The sequence below is a fragment of the Nelumbo nucifera genome, chromosome 1 (genome assembly GCF_055504915.1).
Source record: "Nelumbo nucifera cultivar China Antique chromosome 1, China Antique-T2T, whole genome shotgun sequence".
NCBI classification, from domain to species: Eukaryota; Viridiplantae; Streptophyta; class Magnoliopsida; order Proteales; family Nelumbonaceae; genus Nelumbo; species Nelumbo nucifera.
Window position 1 is genome coordinate 20601840 of NC_142649.1, and position 23850 is coordinate 20625689.

The following is a 23850-nucleotide window of genomic DNA, read 5'->3' on the forward strand; positions in this document are numbered from 1 at the left end:
AGGATCTTCATTTCCAATTCCTCCCATTTTCACAATCCATCATATGGATTACAATTATAAGCTACTAAAACTTTTCTCATAATCTCATAGGGGAATAGCTCCTGAAGAGCCCTAATCTTTCTTCTTTTTATATACCATCATGCATTCCACATTCCACAATGAAAATTTGAAGATCTCAGTCTATTATCAATGAAATAATAAATTGAACGAATTTCCTAAATCATTATCTTTTATTTATGTATTTTCCACTGTCACAATACTTCACAAGGGGATTAATTGCTCTTTTTCTATGTAGAACTTCAAAAGATTGAAATTCCTCTGAAAAACTCAACGTCTAAATCCCCAAAGGGACATTTGTGAACCCGGAGACAAGGATTTAGATAGAATGGCTCTAACAAGTTGCAATCAACCCTAATAGAAACTTTGTCGCACCCCACACTTGCAACTCCAGAACTCCACTGCAAAAACACGTCTAAGGTGATCACTGACAAATGTGGTGTCAAAGATTTCAGTTTTCATCCTCCCAGAGTCCAGTGATTTGTTCTGGAATGCTAGTTTTGCGCTGCATTCAACTACTCAATGGCAGTTGTAAGGTAATAGCAGGAAGTTAGAGAATTTTCATTTCATGGACTCCCACATCTGGCTCTCCGAGAATTGAAGGGTTATGCAATTAACCCTTTATAAGGTTGTGGAACTCAAGACGAAGCAGCTTCTGAACGTCAAAAGATGTTAACAAGCCATAGCTTTCTGCAAAAGAGAATGGAATGTGATAGGCCTCAAATTCTGTCTGCAAAACCAGCCAATAAACCGTTAGACATTAATGCTAGAAGTGCCAGTAACTGACGAGGTAGATTCTCAGCTGTCAATACATGAATGATTGTTCAATCCATACAAATTTTGGAATGTAACGCAAAGGGAAAAAAGTTCAAATTCTTCACTTTTTTCCCCTTCATTCGTATATATGTTTCCTTTTTGGTTCCAGAAGAAGCTACAAGGCTACAATATTAATGCAGTATGCTCTATGTAGCACGTGTGTTTAGAGAAGTACATGTTGGAATGTCAAGTGAGATACTTCTAAAAAGAAATCCCAACCTCTCCCTCCCAAACATATTCATTTTTATTAGATTTTTTTATCAATATATCTAGAAAGTCCAGTAATGAAAAAGGGAACAAAAGCCAATATAGCAGAAGGAACTATGGCCAGCATATTCATTGTAGTAATCATTGCAAAGTACAGTTGATGAAATTTTATTGACTAATGAAAAAGAATAGTTACAAGTACAGTTGATGAATTTTCGTATCACCGTGCAATGAGACAATAGCTTAATTTCCCAAAACCCAAAAACTAAAAAAATGCTATCTTTATCGTTCCCATGAAGCAGTACCTATGCTGTCCAATTGTCACGTGGAATGTGTTTTCTGGACAACCTTAAGCTTGTTCTGTTTTACTTTTTTTAGATATTTGATATCCCTCCTCCAAAACTCAAAACTCATCTTCGCAACTCTGGCGTCCAGTAACAATGGAAACAGTGATGGACACAGCAGGCTGATGTTTAGTATGATTTTTATGCGACATCGTTACTAAGACCTGAAACTGTTTGAAGATGACATGGAACCATATATGAGGGAGCTTTGGAGAATGAGATAATAATATCTCACTCTAGTTTAAAAGTGCGAGGACTTTTAGCACCCAAGGTGCAAGGCCAAGTGTGTGCCTCTTCAAAGCAAGGGGCAAATTTTTGAAAAAATAAAGAACTTATAAACAGTAATACATAAAAATGCAAGATAGATTTTAAAAGAAATTCAATGTTTTAAAAATAATTATCTCAAATTAAAAACAAACATAATATATAAAACATACTCGAAGTGAAAACAAGAAGACAAAAGCATTATAGCGAAGTTCTTCAAGTTCTCAACAATTCAAGCATATGAAAATTTCAGTCTGTTTATTTACCTTCTTGTTACAATACTTCAAGCAACTAGTGTTATGTTAAACATTTTGCATTTCTAATCCTCTGCCTCCATAAAGACCCATTTGAGGGAAAAGCCCAAACAAGTCCATACGAGGGTTCAGAACAGCACACTTGACCTAAAGTCTGGCCCATATATGTATGTCATAGATCATTCTATTTTGGTATTATAAATTGGATATTAGTTGTATGCTCCTGCTTCTTTAGTGGAGATTTTGCTATTTGAGATCCTATTTGCATGAACTAAGACTTCACATATTTAAGAAGTTTTTGTTTTCTTTTTTATTTTAAAAGTTAATAGACCATTTGAAAAATATAGTAAAAGAAAGGCATTTAAAAGCACACACCTGGGCTGAGACACAAGACACACCAGGCATGCACTTTTCGAAAGGGGCTTCCGGTTGGTTTTTTCTAAAAAATGGTTTTCAGTTAACCTATAAGAAAAATTGGCAATTAAACGAACCGACCGACCAGTGTGTGTGTATATATATATATATGACTTACCTACCCAGGCTATGCACCCGACTATGAGCTATCCTGCTCGTACTTGACTTGTCTACTCAAGATTCCCAATCCTCCATCCCAAATCCCATTTGTCACTCCTATTTCCCTTCCCTATTTCCCAGCCAAAACCCACGACCCACGACAAGTGCCAAGAGAAACTGAGAAGTTCCCACTCAGAATGAAACCAAACACCTCTATTTCCATTCCTCCTCTCCTCTGACCCCTCGCTCTCTAGCTCCTCTAATCTCCACCATGTAGTACAGCACCACACCGCTGCCTTGCCGGATGCCAGTGGTGATCTCCACACTCCACAACAGTGCAGCACCAGGCACCATAGTCCATGGCCGGCTAGCTTGGTTTAGTCCTTCTCTCATTCAATCTCAAAGGTACAAAATACCATCCTCTTTCTCTCTACTCTTTATCTTCTATATATGTTTTTTGGGATTCACAGTTTACTGTATCAAACCGATCATTTTATGGTGTTTTCATATCTTATATTGGAGGTAAGATGATGTGGACGCGTATTGGGAGCAGCAGCAGCAATGATCTGGTGTTCTCATCCTATCCAATTCGGCAACAACAGTCTTATCCATTCAGCAGATTAGATTAGACTGTCTTGTTATTCTTATCTTATCTTATTAAGTTAGTAGATTAGATTATCTTATCTTATTAGATTAGGATTAAGAGAGACTTATCTTATTAGATTAGGATTAAGAGAGACTTATCTTATCTTATCAGTCTTATCTTATCAAGATAGAGTTGGAAGTCTCCCTATTCAGCAAGGAGTCTCCCTAAGAACAGGACTCTTGTAATCTCCTATTTAAGGAGCCACTATTATTGAATAAAGGCATCCAAAATTTCAGTCAAAGAGAAGAGTAAAGGAAAGTTAGGGTGATCTCTTGGACAAATCACCCCTTAGGTCGCCACAATAGGGTCTGCACACAAAGGGAGGGGGGGCAAGGGGAAACTAGAGGTTCTCCCCGTGGACCGACCCGTGACGAGATCCTATTCTCGGGCCCATAACATTTTGGTATCAGAGCAAGGCGTCATGGATGATCTGGAGCAACTGCCGTCCAGGGTCCACGAACTCGAGCACCAGTTCATGGAGACCAGCTCAGAAGTACGTGAGATCAAGGACGAAGTCAGGGAGCTGCGGCGTCTGATGGAGTTATTCCTTTCTAGCAAAGAGAGGAACACAGAAGGGGTGACAGCCACTAGCGGCCGCCGACCAGATCTTTTGGAGTCTTCCGGCGAACAGCAATTCGTCAACCAGGGGGCCGCAGTCATCCCCAAGTACAGCAGGTTGGAATTCCCGTCGTACAACGGCAACAGAGATCCCTTGGGCTGGCTGTACCGGTGCAAGCAGTTTTTTCGAAATCAACAGATAGACAACCGGGATAAGGTAAGCCTAGCCGCCTTTCACCTAATAGAGGAAGCGCAACTCTGGTTCTATCGATTAGGCGAGCTGATTAACCTTAAACAAACCGGCACGGTGGCAGAATACCAGTGCCAGTTCCAGACCCTCCTAGCGAGGGCATTTTCAGTGGGATCGGACCAGCAGGTAGACATGTTCACCGCTGGGTTAGCAGAACCCCTGCGGGTGGACGTGGAGATGCAGAATCCCCCCAACCTGGTCACAACCATGAATATAGCTCGCGCCTTCGAACGCAAACTATAACTCAGCCGCGGAACCTTCAGTATGGGGCGGCCTCCATCAGCATGGGCATCTCCGGAACCACTCCGAATGGCTCCATATTCAGCAGCCCCTTAGGCGAGCTGATTAACCTTAAACAAACCGGCACGGTGGCAGAATACCAGCGCCAGTTCCAGACCCTCCTAGCGAGGGCATTTTCAATGGGATCGAACCAGCAGGTAGACATGTTCACCGCTGGGTTAGCAGAACCCCTGCGGGTGGACGTGGAGATGCAGAATCCCCCCAACCTGGTCACAACCATGAATATAGCTCGCGCCTTCGAATGCAAACTATAACTCAGCCGCGGAACCTTCAGTATGGGGCGGCCTCCATCAGCATGGGCATCTCCAGAACCACTCGGAATGGCTCCATATTCAGCAGCCAACCAAGAACGGAAGCCACAGACGAGCAACAATTCCAAATCAGCATCCAGTGTGGGGAGCAATGTCGTTGCACCCCCTATTAAGCACTTGTCTAGGGCTAAGATGGCGGAACGCAGGGCGAGGGGACAATGTTTTAATTGCGATGAACTCTACTCAGTAGGGCACAGGTGCAAGAGACTTTTCTACCTCCTGGTGAAACAAGAGGAAGACGAGGATGAGCCCTCTTCATTGGAATCCGATCCAAGAGGGCAAAGTCATTCCACCTATCCGGGACTCCTTTGACTGTGTTTCCAGACACCCATCCTGAATTCGAGCTTGAGGACAAGCTCGTAGTCCAAGAGGGGAGTAATGATGTGGACGCGTATTGGGAGCAGCAGCAGCAGCAATGATCCAGTGTTCTCATCCAATCCAATTCGGCAACAACAGTCTTATCCATTCAGCATATTAGATTAGACTATCTTGTTATTCTTATCTTATCTTATTAAGTTAGTAGATTAGATTATCTTATCTTATTAGATTAGGATTAAGAGAGACTTATCTTATTAGATTAGGATTAAGAGAGACTTATCTTATCAGTCTTATCTTATCAAGATTGAGTTGGAGGTCTCCCTATTCAGCAAGGAGTCTCCCTAAGAACAGGACTCTTGTAATCTCCTATTTAAGGAGCCACTATTATTGAATAAAGGCATCCAAAATTTCAGTCAAAGAGAAGAGTAAAGGAGAGTTAGGGTGATCTCTTGGACAAATCACCCCTTAGGTCGCCACGATAGGGTCTGCATGCAAAGGGAGGGGCAAGGGGAAACTAGAGGTTCTCCCCGTGGATCGACCCGTGACGAGATCCTATTCTCGGGCCCATAACATAAGAGATATGAAATTTACATTATAATAAAAATACCAAAAAACCAAAAAGTGGTTACCCGGTTGCTTTGGTTCGGTTTTGGTTTGGATTTTCAAGAAATCGATTGGTTTGGTTCAATTTCAAAATATTGGTCACAGTTTGGTTAACCCCTAGCTGCACCTAGGTTGAGGTGAGGTAAAAGACTTGAAATGCACCTTGCCCATGAACCTAGGGATATCTTTTAAAACACTGACCTAACTCTTTTTTTAAGTCCTACCCACTTGCCACATGACATGGAAGGTGCAAACTTCTTTTCCCTACTGCAGGAAGGTCAAAGTAAAACTGGACAATCTTACTAGGCTGTTCAATTTTATTTTTCTTTATTTTTTTTCACTTTCATTATGTTTAAAAAGAAAGATGATATAATCCGATGCATAATATGAGATGATATTCATTAAGCTAAATCTAGATATTGTGATTCTGCAAAGAACTTTTTACAGTTTTCAATTATTAAGGTGCCGCTTTGTTGGTCTGAAATCTTAGTCTTAAACAAAGGCGTGGGAGGCGTATTAAGGTGCCACTTTGTGAAGTTAATGCGAGATTTTTTGTGGAAGCCCAAGGAAAGGGAATAGAGATCACAAAATTAGTGGGGAAGTGGTAATAGAAGCAAAGAGCTAGGTGTATTAGGTCTAGGTTGCTTATAGAGAAGAAACCAAGCTTTATTGGGAAGTGGCTCTGGAGGTTGCCTCAAGAAAGAGATAATTTATGGGTAAAGTGGTCTAAGCATACATGGGCTCTTAGCCAATGGATGGAGCATTGGAGCACTAAATCGAGCAACTCGAGATTCACCTTAGAAGGCCATTACTGGTATTCTACTTCTGTTACTCCTCTTGGTAAGTACAATCTTTGTTGTGGAGGCAGACTTAAATTCTAGGAACATGCTTGGTTGGGCTCTTCCCCTTTAAAGGATCAATTTCCTTATCCTTTTTCTGAGTCGCTTGAAAAATGAGCCTGTGTCTAAATTCCTAGTTCCTTCTAGCTCTATTAGGGACTCAAAAACTCCAAATGTACTAGTTGCAATTACTGGAACAAGTCTTCATTGACTCTTCCAAACCTGATGGCCAAGTCTAGACTTGTTCCCCCTCTGGTTCCTTTACTTGTGCCTCCATTTTCAAGGCTCTATCTCAAAGTGACTAAGCTCTTGGCAATCTTTTCCAGTAAAGGAAGTCTGGTGTAAACCTAATCCACCTAAGGTTAGTGCTTTATGTTGGGAAGTTGTTCATAAAAAGATTAATACATGTTAACTGCTTGAAAGAAAGAGACCATAGTTGTGTTTATCCCCACATAGTTGTTTTTTTATGTAAAGGCCAATGGTGAGAATTGCTATCACAGAATTGCTATCACTTGTTAATTTCCTGTTCCTTTACTACTTGCATTTGGGAATGGTTTCTCTCTTTGATTGGGTGCAGGTGGACTCCTCAGGCTAATGTTCAAAGCTTATTTGTCTGAACATTCTTTAAATGGCCAGATGGAAGGGGAAGACTTATGTAGAAATACACAAGAGTGGAAATTTTGGACAATTTGGGAAGAAAGGAACTCAAGACTATTCCAGGAGAAGGAAAGAACTAAGGATGGTATTATTGACAATAAGATCAGAGTGGCACATTGATTAAAATCCATGTAAATGTTCTCTCATGTCTCAATGAATAACTAATTTATTTTCATCTCCACTAGACAGAGGCTTCCTTAAGCTTAACTTTGATGGAAGTAGTATGGGAAGGAGACTCTTTTAGGGCAGAAGTATTGGCATTGATGAAAAGAATAAGAGAACAAGATTGTTGAACATTAGAAGATTAATTATAGAAGGGGACTCTAAACTGGTGGTTAGTTGGCTGCAGTATGATTATCTGCGGATGTGGATATACAGCAATCTAAAAAGGAAGTTTAAATGGACAAGAAACTGGGAAGTAAAGATTCAGTGGGTAAAGAGCTGTGCTAAATGCCTAAATCCATAGCAGATAGATTAGCAAAGCAAGGGGTAAAGAGCTGTGCTAATTGAATCACAGTTTGTCCCTAAAATAGCAGTCTCATGAAAACATCCCCATCAGGCAAGATGATTTAAATTAAAAAAAAAAAAAAAATCCTTAATTCATACAAGTCACTTGCAGCAACTACAAGAAAAATCAGCTAGTTTAACTGCTGTAATAAGTCAGGAAATAAACAATTAAAAATAAAGACAATTATGCCTTTTCAGTGGCATTATGTAAAAGCAGAAAAAACATGCATATAATCCAAAACAAGACATTAAAAAAGAAATCTAATATTTTACTTCAAATACCTGAGGTGTCCTAATTTTCTTTATGAACCATACATAAACAAGAATACCCGCCTCTTTGATGTAGTTGGTGGTTGGATCAAAAACCATGGGAGGATGGCATCAACTCAGGGTTGCATTTGGCATCAGCTGTTGGAAGGAACTTGGATGGTAAGGACTATAATCAAATAATAAATTTTCATTAATCATAAAACCTGTATAACAAAAGAATTGGAAATACATAGAGAGGAGTTGGGGAAAAAGCCAGCAGCTCCTCACTGCATCTGTTTCAATCAACCTTGGTATGAGTGTCATGGAGTTTGATACAAACTAGAACCCAAATTCTCACCTCCACTACTTACACCATCTAAACACACAGTCCTGGACTCATTTACTACTACATGTCCTACACCTACATTGTATACTCCATTTCTTGAATTGTTTCCTTTGAATCCCCAGCCATTCCTTGTGCGGAGCCATGGGTAGCGATAATAATTATTCAACTTTTTCTGTCTGAAGTACCTCCTTCCCAAGCCATTTGATGAACATCTCACTCGCTCAACCATTTCCTGATTGCTTGTCCCAGTAACTGTCACATCTACTCGCCTTTCCCATGAAGTGCTCAGACCTCCACATGCATTAGTTGTCACTGGATTAGCAGTAGATGCTGGGGATGAAGAGTTGCTTCTATCACGAGGAAAAGGAGGTAATGGTGGGAAAGGATGAAAAGGAATGCCCGGTGCTATTGTCCAACAGTCCACAGATTCTGCCTGTAGTGTCCCCAGCTGCTGCACAAAGGATAATGGAATTCCGTATGACACAGACAAATGAGAAAGGTACCTTGCCTGGGCAGTCCCCATAATTACTTCACAACCACAACCTACATGACCAGCCTCTTTTGATGAAAATTCAGCAGTAGTAACTGCAGAAGGATTGGATGGAACTGGGGAACTCTTCAGAGACGAAAACCCAGGAGGTGCATCTTGGATGTAGCTAGCATCAACCCTGGTAGCTGCTTCATCTTGCTGAGATAGAATGCAACCTTTGACATTTTTGTCATTCTCAACTTCCATTATTTGGTCCTTCACAACTTCACAGCTCTCAAGCTGCTGTGCACTAGGTTCAAGTTTCTGTTTTGAAATTGGTTCTACTTTTTGTTTTTTGATCATATGAGGTAGTTGCAGATCCAGGTTTTTCTCCACAGGTTGATCCCAGCGACTTTTAAACTTCCGCATCCTTGTCACATTTGGTGGACAACTGCTGATATAAGGAATGGAACTGCCCTCTTGGCCATCAGTGCCAAGTGGATTTGCTGCATGCATTGCTTGAGTGACACAATTGATTGCTTCTGTGGGTCTTAAACCTTGATCATTCCAGCGTTTATGTGATAAAGAAAGCCAACTGGAGTTTGGACCACCTTGCAATTCCAATTTGATGTCATCCCTGTCTGAGTAGCTTACTTTCCTAATGGAACGAGGAATCCATCTGTCTCGGAAGTTCCGTGCAATATGGTGTACCTATATGGACCCAGAATGATTAAAACCCATCTCAACCACAAGGCATGCAGATTCATGTTCATTTCCAAACAAAACTTAAACAACAAAAAACATAAAATTCATAAAATATTAACAACTTTTACTTCTGATCACTGTACAATACTTTGCATATAAAGGAATGATCAATGATGTCATCATGAACATAAATCTAAATAAATAGGCAAGTAGTGCATAATAAGCAAGAAAACCAGGATTGAAGCTACTGATATAAATGGTTATGACCAATTTGGAATGCAATCAAGCCAAAGACTAGTAAGAACTGCAGTTATAAATATGTTGAACTTTGAAATATTCCTGCCTGTAAGTAAATATTTTAATATTTTTTCAGTTAGGAGCATTCTCTAATTTATTGCTATAAGAATAATAGATACCTATATTATATTAAAATGCAGAATTTACATAGCTACAATATCCTAGAAAAAAAAAACACCACGTGGAAAAAGGTTATGAACTTATAGACTATCTGGTTCTAATATCAAAAGTAATTTAATATCATGACATAAAGAGTTCTTTTTACCAAATTTGAGATGAGATTGATTATCCATCCAAATGTTAGATGAGATTAACATAGCTCTGTTCACATTGCATTATTCTCTGATATCAATTGCTTTTACTTTCATATTACATTTTTCCTACACTAATTGCCTAGAAAGTATGTTTTTCTTTATAAAGGACATGATAAATGATCTGGACTAGAATGCATATTTTCAAATGAAGAAAACACAAGTCCATGTTGACTGATCGGGATGGATTAAAGGCTAAGTTGCACCAATTTTACTGACTGATTGATACGGATTACCAGTAGCCATGTTTTTTTTATAATAAAAGAAAGTTTATTAAGAAAGAAAATAGAAAGAAAGTAATAAGCAATCACTTAAGGACAAAGGTATCAGTTTTTTATATGTTGTGCAACGTATCCGTGTATATCGTATGGCACCTATCAGTTTCTGAATCCACCAAAACACCAAATACCACAATTTAGGACAAAGGTCATTTTCAAACTTTAATAGCCTTCCTAGAGATGTCCTGGTTAAAATTTTGAAACCTGAAACTTTTTAAAACTACAAGTATTGCCCCTTTGAATCGTGTGATACACAAAAGTTGAGTATCAAACATTTGGTTACTTTGAACCATGACATCATCAAACCAAAAATGACCTGTCAATATCCCACAGCCAACCAATTTCTTCCAAATATCCTCTACTCTCAGCATAACACTTCTTTTTTCTATTCTCCCTCACACCTCTTTCACTCTTGCTTCCCCCCCCCCCCTCCCCCTCCAATAGTATTACAACCTACCCGCACAAGATTCAGCAACCTCTATTCTTTTCTATTTATCCTCCTCTTCTTTCCTCCTTTGTCTTTTACCAAGCTTCTCAAATATTCTTCCAGCCGCCTCCTCTCCCCCATGAAAAACACACCAACACCCTTCCTATCTCAATCTCTCAGTCAATCACCTTACCAAGCTCCACCCACTTATTAATTTTCCTAATTATATAGACACACCTCCAGATCTTCATTCTCCTCTAATGCCCGCCCCCTCTCCAGTTGAATCATCCATTGTTTCTTTTGATTTTCCAATTTTACTGCTACAATCTCTCCTTTCCCCCTCAATTATCTCATCATCTTCCAGATTTTCAGACATGGGTTGGTTTAGTCCTAAACTTGAAATTCTGCCCCATGTTTCCCATCTTGTCTCTTTAAGTCATTTATTCACCCCTCGATTTCTTGCCACAATATTCCGCTAATTCTGTAACTTCTTCATCATCCATAAAATTATTATTCCCCTAAGCATCCTTCCTTCTTGAGTTTTCCTCCATCAACTAGAAGATGAAACAGTTGCAGAAAGGAGTAGAAGTTCATGCAATAAAGGTGGTATTCATAGCATATAAGGGCAACCTTTGGGCCCTAATATCAGTAAAAGTAATATTTTAAAAAAATTTCAAAAATAGGGTAACTTTTGAAAAATAATATCAATAAAGGGCAGAATCACTGTTCATCTTCTTCCTCTTGCAGTCTATTCACGAGCACCGCCGCCTCTGGCTACGCCTCCACCCACCTCCACCTCCGACAACGTTGCCGGAGTTGGGCGGAGGCAGAGGCGGCGGTGGCGGCGCTGGTGGTTATTTCTCTGGCCAACACTGCCACCTCCGCCTCCGCCTCCAGCAATGTTGCCAGAGGTGGGTGGAGACAGAGGCGGTGGCAGCGCTGGTGGGCGGAGGTGGCAGCGCTGGTGGGCGGAGGTGGCAGCGTTGGGCAGAGAAATAACCACCAGCGCCGCCGCCGCCTCTGCCTCCGCCCACCTCTGGCAACATTGCCAGAAGCGGAGGCGGAGGTGGGCAGAGACAGGCGGAGGCGTTGCCGGAGGTGGCGGCGGACGGCGGCAGGCGACAGGCGGCGGGCGCTGGTGAATAGACTTTAAGAGGAAGATGAATAGTGATTCTGCCCTTTATTGATATTATTTTTCAAAAGTTACCCTATTTTTTATATTTTTTTTAAAATATTACTTTTACTGATATTAGGACCCAAAAGTTGCCCTTATATGCTATTATCCCATAGGTCATTCCATGGTTCTTCTGTCACAACCATAAAAAAAAGGCAAAGAGAAGAAATAAGGAACTATTTGCAAATCACACCTCCATCAGCAGTAGAAAAGGAACACACCACTGGTTATGCAAAGACCTAAAAGAACTCCATTTTTTTATCGAGAACTATCAGACTCCATGGATGGTATAAAAGAATGGAGTGCAACTAGATATGTGCCAGGCATTCCCTGAATTAGGATAGCCCAGCTTCCTATGCTATCTGTTTATCATCAATTACAGAGTACAGTTCACAAATCTTAGGCTGTTGTTTCCCAAAAAGATCATTGCTTGTCACTCCTCTTTCAAGTGAACCAACTAATCATTGGCTGACCTGTGTGCCCACTTAAAAGTAGCTCTCATTTCCCTAGCCAAGGTTCTTATTTCTTTGATTAGATTCCTATATTGCCAAGAGTCCAAGCTGTTGCTTCAAACCCAACGCACTGCAACCCTTGAATCTCTTACCACCACATCTCCAATGTTCAGGTTTCTGTTCAATCGAAGGCCTTGTAAAACAGCCAGCAATTCCGCCTTTGATTGGATAAAATTTTAAGGTATTTCCTGTTTATTGGTTCAGGTTTTGAAGTCTTTAAGGGTAACAAAGTAATAAAAAGATACTTGTATATAAACCCACAAAATGAATAATTTAGTATAATAATGTCTACTTTTTTATTATAATCTTTAAAAATGAAAATTATAAAAAATATTATATAGTGCCTTGTGCAGAAAAGCTAGACACTTGGGTATGGTGACCCTCCATGGGTGCTGTCTTGACTATAAATCACCCAGGCACCTACCTAGGTGTTACCTTGACAACTATGTGGTGTCCAACTTGGAGCCATTGTGGTCTTAACTGGTGTAGAGGAAACAGTGCTTTGTCATCCCCTATAGTCTTCCACAGGGAAATATGCAAACAGCTTCAAAATCCAGACTCGATCTATTACCTTGATTGTTATGTTTTCTATTAAAGCCTCTTCACTTTGTGCTTTGCCATTGACTATTCTTGCATTTTTTTTATGATTACTATTCTTGCATTTTTCTCCTACCGTATCAGCTATATGCAACCCTTGTGCATAGAGGTGTCAATGGGCCGGATTCAGTTTGGACCCCATCCAGTCCAAATGTATTTTGGACGGTCCAAAAGATTATATGGACTCGGACCAGTCCAAATATAAATGGTTTGTACGCATAGTGGACTGAATTGGACAAAACTGATTGGTCCGGTAGTCCAAAGTCATTAAATATGTGAATCACAATAAAAGCGGTTTGCTCAAGTTTAATATAAAACTAATTTTATAAAAATACTCCAAAGTATTTTTAGGAAATCACTTTTATAAAAGAACTTTTATGAAAGTATTATTATAAAATCACTTTTACAGAAGAATTTTTATGAAAGAACTTTTACAAAATTATTTCTATAAAAGCATTTTTACGGAAGTGCTTTTATCAAAGGATTTTTATAAAAGTACTTTCACAAAAGTACCCATATGAAAGTGCTTTTATGAAATTACTTTTATAAAAACACTTTTATGAAAGTATTTTTATGAAAATACTTTTACAAAAGCACTTTTAAAGTAATTTTATAAAAAGTACTTTATGAAAGTAGAGTACTTTTATGAAAGCACTTGTTATAAAAGCAATTTTATAAAAGTATGTTTATAAAAGTACTTTTACAAAACACTTTTACAAAAGTACTTTTATGAAAGAACTTTTATAAAAGCACTTTATGAAAAAACTTTTATAAAAGCACTTTTGTGAAAGTACTTTTATAAAATCACTTCTGTAAAAGTACTTTTACAAAAGCACTTTTATGAAAGCACTTCTGTAAAAGTACTTTTACAAAAGCACTTTTATGAAAGCACTTTTTTTAAAAAAAAAGGTAAATAACTTTTATTGATGAAGAAACAGCATACAAATTACAATGGGCCTTTCCACTAAGGCCCAAAACCAAGAGTACAAAGAAAGTTAGTTCTCCCCAAACAGCAGCTGGGCTCCTAAAGTCCTTGGTTGAAGTCCTTTTACAGCAGCATTCCAGGATATTATCGTTCCAAATGTATAGGAAATAAGTTGATCCACTTCACTAATTTGTTTTGGAATATTCTGTTATTCCTTTCAGCCCAAATAGTACTTAACACCGCAGCTGGGATGGAAGACCAAACACTCTTTGTGATCTTGGACTGTCCCTTAAGCTCCCAACACCACAAAAGATAACACACTTTTATGGAAGCACTTTTACAAAAGTACTTACAAAAGCATTTTTACAAAAATACTTTTACGAAAGCACTTTTATCGAAGTACTTTTATTCATTCACTTTGGATTTGATTGGACCCAATCCGGTCCGTTTGCATTTTAATTGGACTGGATTGGGATTGGACCCAATCCAGTGCATTTGCATTTTAATTGGATTGGATTGGATTGGATTGTAGAAGCTGTTATAGTTTTTTTATATATATTTTTTGGATTTCTCATGTTATTTTGGTGTTTGATTCAATTTGGATTGGGTTGGACCCAATCTGGTCCATTTGCATTTTAATTGGATTGGATTGGATTGCAGCAAGTGTTGTAGTTATTTATATATTTTCTGGATTTCCCATGTTATTTTGGTGTTTGATTCGATTTGGATTGGATTGGACCCCCAATCCGGTCCATTTGCATTTTATTTGGACTGGATTTGGTCCAGTCCATTTGTAAATGGACCAATATTGGATTGGACCGGATTGGACCAAATCCAGCCCAGTTGACAGCCCTACTTGTGCATCTCCATTATACCTTCTATCATTTCCAGCTCCATTATCATTGTATCTTCTGCCTTCTTTCTATTTTATACACAATAAGTCCATAATCCAACAACATACCATTACAAATGCTTAAAGCAACTAGCGTGCGCATAACAACATAAAGGCATATATGATACTATTTTAAGTTATAACCAAAGTTCAAAATATCGATACGTATCGGGTCGTATCGGGGGCTTCCCGATACGCCCCTACAAGGGGTGTTTCGGGGTCTCGACAGGTTCAGAGGGTGGACGGACCTTAAACCGGCCCCTCTGAACCAGATTCAAGAAAACTAAAAAAAATAAAAAAATAAAAAAAGCTATTGATACTGCCCGATACACCTCTACTGCATATAGGGTGTATTGATATTTTGAACCTTGGTTACAACAGATAACTTAAACAAAAAAAAAAAAAATTATAACTAAACAAAGGTCATAGATAGTCCTAGGCAACTGCAACATAGGTATCTATCAACTACATAACAGTTATTATAGCTCTCAATTGACTACCCCATCACTTTGATAACTCTAGCCCTCTTCACCAAAAGTTTGAAACTCATACCATCCCTTTCTTTGTCAAGCTCCTTGACAAAATTGCTTTTTATAATACAGTCCTTTGCCTTTTTTCTCAAGCTTGATACACACTGTCTTCAATTGCTTTTTATGATACACACCGTCATTTGCCTTTATAATACACAAATGGAGATGTATCATAAGCCTCCAGTGACCTCCAATCGTGTACGATACACAATCATCCAACCCTATACAGTTGGGATAAGGCTTGGATGATGATGATTGGTTTCTTCCATTCAACTCTCTGATGCTTTTTTATTTTATTTTTTTGATAATTTCAACCCTCTGATGCTTTTGGATACCAATAATCCTAAACCACTTTCTTCTGGAAAAAGTTTATGTTACAACCACTAAGATTATTCTTGGGAAATAAGTGTTTGTTTTAAAGTACTTATTAGCGCTTGGGAGATCTTTTTTTATAGGAATTTGGAAGATCTTTTCTCAAACCACTTGTACTTATTTTAGGTACTTATTTATGTTGCAGTGTTTGGTGTCCTGCTTATCCTATAAGTACTTGTATTTGTGGAAATGACAATTATAGCTCTAACTTAAGATAGGCATATATTTGATACTTATGAATACTATATAACCACAATGGAGAGGGAGAGAAATGAATATTATATTGACACAATGGAGAGAAAACAATAGTTGCCGGCACTGCTGATGCAAGTTAAGATTCGATTGAGAGAAAACAATAGGATTCTTCGGCTTTTCGAAGATGGGGGCAGTCCCTGGAAATAAACAAAACACTGGGGGCAGTCTTGTCCCATAAAAAAGACATAAGTACTTATTGAATAAGCACTTAAAAACCCACCCAACTCTAGGTTTATCTGGAAAACACGAATAAGTACTTATTTTCCACTTATTGTGTGGTACCAGCACTTAAAATAAGTACTTATTTTAAGTGTTCCCAAATAGGAAATAAGAATGGATGGGAATGGCTATTCAACCAGCACTTGGAGGTCACTCACTAACCAAATGGCTGACATGGCTTCCTGTAATAGACATACTGAATGGGTGGTCTTTGGCCAGTTGGGCTGGGACTAGATGGACCTGTGCTCGTGGCCACAGCATTCTGAGCCTGACTTGTGCATGCTAGAATAGAAGGTTGTGAAGAGCTGGGATGGGTTCTATCCTAATTATTTGAAGTGTTTCTTGCTTGTTCATTTAAGTTTTTTCGAAGTGATTTGAACATTTAACTCTACTAATCCATGCAAACATTTGGACATCTTACCTTACAACAAGGCAACACAGTGTAGTAATGGTTTTGCAAGTAGCGAGTTGGGGGTATAGGAACTGCCAGGTTTTTTGTTGGGCAGTGGAGAATGAGGTGGAGTTAGGACGGAAATTTTTCCATAGGGTTGGGCCGTTGGGGTTATTCCAACCCATACTAAACCTCATTTGTGTCAACCCTAGATTCCCTACTAAAAAACTGGACAACTAGTTCCATGTACATATGCCTAGATGAAGTGTCAAACCATGTTTTTGTTAAGGTGACTTGTTACATCCAACAACTAGTTGGCGTTCATAACCAAACTTTCTATTTTAAGAATGGAAATAAATCAATCATCTAATATAAGAACGAAATATCAATTGTGAATGTTTGGGTGCAATATGGCATGTTTAGACTGTTAAGAGTTACAGGAGATCAATGTTGTGCTTCAAGGAGTAGAACAAGCAAGAGACATTAATTTGGATAAATTAACCATTGAAGGTGACTCCAAGGTGGTTGCTGGTTGGTTAAGGAATAGCAAGAAAGCAGTATAGGCATATAAAGGTGAACTAAAGAGGCTCAAATGGCTGATTAGGAGCATGCACCTAAAAGTATAATGGGTGCCAAGGTCAGCAAATGGGATGGCTGATACACTAGCTAAGCAAAGGGTTCATAGGGATCACTTGTACTGGTCTCATTTGTAATTTAAAGTATGTATATTAGGTGAGGTAGTAGATACTAACCTGGAATGCTTGACTTATATGTACATATTCTGTTTATAATAAATAAAATTTGAAGTTATTCAAAAAAAAATCAAGAGATGGGCATGGTTTTCAATCCAAGAAGTCGTAGCACACTTGAAAACGTCGTTCAAGTGTTTTCACAAACTAAAGCATACATGTTTAAATCAACAATGGTATGATGTCCACGCAACATTACTAATGACAGAGAGGAAAGCACATCAATAGGACTGCATCATAAAAGAGATTATGAAATAAAGAATCCAGGAAGGCAAGAATGCACATAATTTCTCTGTAGAGGTATACAAGGCAAAGAACATAAGAAAGTACCTGAACATCATTGTGTCTTGTTAGAATAAGTATGGAATCCTTAAAGCTGCATAAAAAATACCACAAATGTGAACAATGTGAAAAAAATTTCAAAAATTATCTCTCCCATAAGAAAAGGAATTAACCATAGAAGAACCATAAGGGAATGAAGCTGTTAATTGCAATGCTATTTTGGAACACATCAAGTCAATGCCTAGAAGTCGACATCAGAAGGTAAATTAGGCAAACAAGGAAGTGATATAGATATACAACAGTATCATCAGTTGCCCATCAAAGAACCCAGAATTTTTTTTAACAAGTAAAAGCGTCCACAGTTCTACAAACACAAAAATGGAAAACCTCAATTAGCTGAAATAGAAAATATTCAGTTCTGACCCTGATTTTTCTTTTTTTTTTTTTGAGAAGGTAAAGTATAATGTATTAATATCAAAAGAAGCTTGTAGTACAAGTATACTCAGAACTAGGAGCCCCCACCCCCCCCAAAAAAAAAAAAAACAAAAACCCAAAGTCCACCCTCAAAAAAGATGCAGAAAAAACATCTTTAAATTCATAAGATATAGACATCCAACCCCTTAGTTCCTCTACTACAAAGTTGATTACCCCTGCCTCAGATTTTGCTTTCTACTCAACAACCCTATTGTTTCCCTCCACCCATATGGCCCACAAAACTGCATTTGGGATGGCAGAGTGGCAGACCATAAAAATCTTCCTTTTTATGGTCATGCTAGGGATCTTCCATCCTTGAAATAGATCTGCAATTGATGTCAGACCCTTGCAGAAAAGCTGCAATGAACGAGTAAATGGTTAGAAGATTCCACTTCCAAACTACATAGAGGGTGTAACAGACCTGGTGTGGTAAAGCCCTTCCTCATAATCATTTGTTTTGTAAGACATTTCTCCTTAACTGCCACCCAAGAAACAAATTTGATGTTCAGGGGTGCAGCAACTTCCCAACTGGCCTTGCAAGAAAATTGCTATTGAGTTCATCAAGTAGGCCTCTGTAAAAAGTCTTGACTGAAAATACGCCTGATTGTGTCCATTTCCAGCTTCTTGAGTCCTCAGGTTGCAACTCTAAGTGCTGGTTCTGGATTCTAGTGAGGAGTTCTGTCACCTGCTCCAACTCCCAATCATTAAAGTTTCTCCTGAAAACAGGGGACCAAGTAACTCTGCCACCTTCCACCTCAAACTTATCGGCTACCAAAGCCTGTTTATTTCAGTCACATTGAACAGAGAGGGAAAACTCTCTTTTAGGGTATTGTCACCACACCAAGGATCCAGCCTAAACCTCAGCCTGCTTCCATTGCCAATCTTATATTTTATCCCTTTCATTAAGTGGGGATAAAATTTGCAAAGGCCTTTCCAAACACCACATCCATAAGAAAGATGGAAGTCAGCAGCATGCCAACCATTGGCACTAAACCCATATTTATCTGCTATTATTTTCCTCCATAACCCATTTGCTCAGCAGAGAACCTCCAAACCCACCTTCCCAATAGTGCTAGATTGAACAATTTCACCTTCCTAATTCCCAGCCCACCATGAGAAAGAGATTTACAAATATTATCCTAGCTTACCAGATGGTATTTTGAGGAATCCTTCCACCAACCCGTAGGAAGTCCCTCATTCTTTTTTCCAATTTTTCTTGTTACCTCAGAGGGAATTGGAAATAAACATATAATAAGCTGGAAGGCTATCCAGCACACTTATGATAAGAGTGACTTTCCCACCTTTGGACAGATATCTAGCCTTCCAAGAAGCCAATTTTCAGTGTACTTTTTCTAATATTGGACTCAAAATGCTTTTTGAGGTGCATTTTGCCCATAGAGGCAGACCAAATATTTTGAAGGAAGGGTTCCTATTTTACAGCCCAACACATCAGTCAAATCTTGTACATTAGGCACTTCCCTGACTGCCAACATCTTACTTTTGGGCAGGTTAACCACTTCAAACCAGCATAGTAAGTATCATTGGTTGGGAACCTGCTCTGTGAAGAAATCAGAAAAAAAAGACTGTCATCTGCAAATTGCAACAGCTCTATTATGTGTACCATTATTACTAACCTTATAGCCTTCTAACAATCCCAACAGGGCCAACACTAATGCTCTAGCAGCCACTTTTCTTAGGCTCTCCATGACAACGAGGAAAGCAAGGGAGACAGAGGATCTCCTTGTCGCAGCCCTCTTGAACTCTTAAAATTGCCTTTGGCTGCACCAAGTAGTGACACATCCCGAAATGCATTATTACATAGGTACAGTACATAGAGGTACAGAACAAAGACTGTGAGAGACAAAACCTCTTCTCTCCCTAACCGTACCCAACTCCCTTACAATTGTGCCCAAAACAGGGAATCTCTCCCCACCCCCTGTTTAGATATAGAATTAGCATCTCTTTAACCCATCCACTTCTTTATTCCAAAATGCATTAATTCCATCAAGTAGTCTAGACAAGCCCAGTTAACATGGTTGTAGGCCTTTTCTAAATCAATTTTACAAAACTAGCCACTTTTTCCACTCCTTTTTTCTTGAGTCCATGAGTTCATTGGCTATGAGGACACCATCATGAATGTGCTTGTTGTGGACAAAAGCCCCCTGATAAATAGAAATAACGCAATTCATTATCTTTATTAACCTTGTAGCCAAGACTTCCACTAAATCTTATACACACTTCTGCTCAAACTTACTGGCTGAAATCCTTCATTTCAGCAGCCCCCTTTTCTTGGGAATTGGAAGATGAAGGTTGTACTTAGGCTTCTTTCCAATGTTGCTAAATAATGAAACTCCTCCAAAACTTTAAGGATGTCATATTTTATGATCTCCTAGTATTTCTTGCAAAACAGGATGGAAAACTGTCAGAACCTGGAGCTTCCCACCACTTCTTCAACCACTTTTTTGACATCCTCCCCAATAAGGGTTTTTCTAAATCTCCCAGTTGGCACTCCATTTATGTCTCAAAATGTAATCCATTTATATCTCAATTTCCCCTTCCTCCTCAATTATCTGCCCTTGGCTTTCCAGCTTCTTAATGGAGTTGCTTCTTCTTCTTGCATTGGCTGATTTGTGGAAAACACGGTATTATTGTCACCAACTTTTAACCACTGAATTCTTGACCTTTGCCTCCACCTCACCCCATTTAGATAAGCCAAAGAGTTGAATTCCTTGTTGGTCAAGGATCTCTTCCTCTTTTGATCCTCCTCTAGAGACCTTGATTCTTCTTCCAAAACAATCTTGGTAATAATTTTTAGGCATTCAGGTCCCTCTTCTTGTCACCTTTTTTGACTTCTGTCATTGCCAGTTTTTTTTTCCTACTTTTGAGCCATTATAACTTTTTGCTTATTACAAGGCTAGCTGAGCCTTCATAGGAGATTTCTGTGTACCACTTTGAGATGTTTGGATCAAACCTCTGTAAACCCAGCAGACAGTGTTCCAGCCTGAATGGATTTGACTTCTTTCTAATGCCATTTGTGTCCAGAAGGGAACATGATCTGACAAAGGCTTCACGAGAGCTTCTTGAGAAGAATTAGGGAACAACTCTTCCCATACGGTAGATATTATAAACCTGTCTAGTCTTACCAATGAAGGAAATCTAGATTGCTGGTCCAAGTATAGGTAGCACCAGACAAAGCAAGATCATGAAATGCCTGCTTTTGAATGAAATCTAGAAACAGACACATAACTCTGTTACCTCTGCTACACCTCTTTTTGTCTTCCAATTCGAGAGTTGCATTAAAATCTCCTCCACTTGTCCAAGATCCTTCTCATTTACTCCTCACATTGTCTAGTTCTCCCCAAGGCTTCCTTCAAACTGGATTTGATAGGACCATAGATGCTAGAAATGATGATCTGTGTACAGGAGATGGGGCTTTGTTCTGGGATGACCTATGGATCGGTAATTACACTCTCAATCACCTTTTTCCCTCCCTGTATTCATTATCCCTTTTTAAAGTTGAACCCCTTCAGAGGTTTGTCTCATTCTCCCATTCTTCTGGTATAAGTTGGAACCTGGGCTTTAGAAAAGACCCGAGGGATTCAGAGAATGACCAGGTTGCTTTGCTTCTCAAAACCCTTGAACCTGTTTGTTTGGATCTTTCTAAACCTGACACTTGTATTTGGACCCCTAACCCTCTTATACTTCTTTGCTCTGCCCTAACCCTCAGCCCTTTTTTTGCAAGGAAATCTGGTCCAAACCTATTCCCCCTAAAGTGGGAGCCCTATGCTGAGAAGCTTCTCTTGAGAAGTTAAACACTATGGATAACCTGCAAAAGAAAAGACCTAACCGTAGCATTTTCACCAAATTGGTGTTTCCTTTGCAAAGTTAATGGAGAAAGTTGTTACCATCTACAAATCTCTTGCCCTTTTGTTGTAGGGTTGTGGGAAAAGATCCTTGGTCATTTGGGTTGCACGTGGACAGAGCCTCAAAAGATTGGTGGGCTAATCAACCCGTCTACCTTCAGGTGGCTTCAGAGAAGGGGGAGACTGTTGTGGAGATGTGTTAGGGCTCCTCTGGTTTGGACAGTTTGGGAGGAAAGAAATGATAGGAATTTTAATGACAAAGAGAGGGATGTGGATAATGTTTGGGACTGCATTTTGAACAGAGCCATCAACTGCGCTAAAGCTTCGAATTTGCTTTCACAATTCTCCTTTGATGACCTTTGGAGAAACTGGGGACTGATAGCTAACTTTCCCTTGGCTAAGAACAAGCCTATAGCAGTTTGGAAGCCCCCTGAAGAAGGCTTCATCAAGCTGAACTTTGATGGCACTTGCTTCGGTAATCCAGGACCTTCCCAAGTGGGAGGAGTTTTTAGGAATGCAGAGGGTCAGATTGTTGCACTATTTTCTGGCCCAATTGGAGTGAGGGATGCAGTTAATGCAAAGGTTAAGCAGTTTTAAAGGGAGCACAGCTGGCTAGAGAAGTGAACTTTGGGAACCTGCTGATAGAGGGCGACTCTAAACTGGTCACTAGGTGGCTGAAGGAGCCGGAATCTGTAGTTTGGTCCTTTAGGGCGGCAATGAGAAGATTCAATTGGTTAACCTCCAACACAACAGTGAGAGTTCAGTTGGAAAGGAGATCAGCTAATGGGCTGGCAGATTCTCTAGCTAAGCAAGGGGCATTCAGGGACAACTTATTTTGGGCTCAATTGTAATTTTGTTTTCTCGGAAGCTGCAGCTCGCGCCTCTTGCAATCTCCAGGCTGTATCCACTGATAGTTTTTAATTATTTTTAATAAAATTCAACTTATCACTTATCAAAAAAACGACTGATATTTTTTGAGTTATAATATTAAATACCTAAGAAGTGGTCTAAAATGTTGTCTTTGTTGCTAAGTAATATTTGATACACAAAATAACACTCAACTTGTACATTAGTTGTTCATTTATGTTAAATAAACTCATAGACAAAAAGGAAATGTTATGTAGAAGAGTCCCTCATGAATCTGTGGGGTGTCAGAATCTGATGCATATCCAACACAGACAATGTCATCCATTAAGAAGAGTCAATGCAATACTGAGATTAAGGAAAGCAGTGCATGCTTATTAGTTAGTCAATACCACCAATATTGTATATCTTAGGGGTATGAACTAAGATTTTTTTTTTTTTTTGGTATTATGAATTACATTACAGGGGGATCAACCGATCAAGGGGTGGTCGGATGGAGACAGAGCAGGGTACCCATGAGGTCCAACGACCATGCCACAGAGAGCCTGCAGCTTTGCGGGTTTGATCCTGCACCTCCGTAATCGGAGTGATGCCGAGTGACCATCTCAGATTCTCAGCTACTGGGTCATTGGCAGGATATCAACTAAGATGGACTTCAACAAACATCACCAATCAAAAACTAGCAACAAGAAAACAGTTTGTGATAGATGCAAATCACCTAGCATATAAGAACTACCCAATCCAAAGAGAGAGAGAGAGAGAGAGAGAGAGAAATCGAGGAGAAAGAAACTTTTTGTAAATGTGAAAAGAATTTCTTTTCTATTTTCTTTTCAAGAAAAATTAGGCATCAGTTATACCTTATTTTCAGTAAATGTGGAAAAAAAACACCTTTTTTTTTTGCTTAGCTTTCTTTTCACTAAGGAGGCTAAGTGATAAACTATCCCATCAAGAGGTTTGGTGTATGGTCCAGTTTATAAAAATTGAACAGTATTTTAATTGGGTGATCAATATTAACTATAAGAAAATGACAGTAGGAAGAGAAATAAATGAAAACTGTTCAGATCATCTGACCTTTCAATTCCAGGATGAGGAGGATCCCTATTAATGTGTTCTAAGGTAAGAACTCCCCTTAGTGCAAGATACTCCAATACCTGCAATATAAATAAATATTTAATCTGACAGAAACATGCAAGTAATTCGCAGTAAAAAAGATGGTATCATCATT

At 39.1% G+C, this 23850-nt stretch overlaps 1 protein-coding gene across 3 annotated transcripts in view; it reads right to left on the reverse strand.

Annotated features, from left to right (window-relative positions):
- Window positions 1-202: 202 nt before the first annotated feature.
- The window catches only part of LOC104605844 (histone-lysine N-methyltransferase ASHH2), a 60557-nt gene continuing 36909 nt past the window's right edge, over window positions 203-23850 (reverse strand). For 2 of the 3 annotated variants that reach the window (XM_088895607.1, XM_019199186.2), the window contains 3 exons: window positions 23697-23776; window positions 17473-17518; window positions 7879-9219 (listed from right to left, as the gene is read on the reverse strand). In XM_088895607.1, the coding sequence (XP_088751733.1) occupies window positions 8014-9219; window positions 17473-17518; window positions 23697-23776 (1332 nt within the window). In that variant the 3' untranslated portion in view covers window positions 7879-8013. Of the gene's footprint in view, window positions 788-7726; window positions 7853-7878; window positions 9220-17472; window positions 17519-23696; window positions 23777-23850 lie in introns of those variants that run through there. The other variant, XR_016080777.1, reaches the window with a different exon arrangement.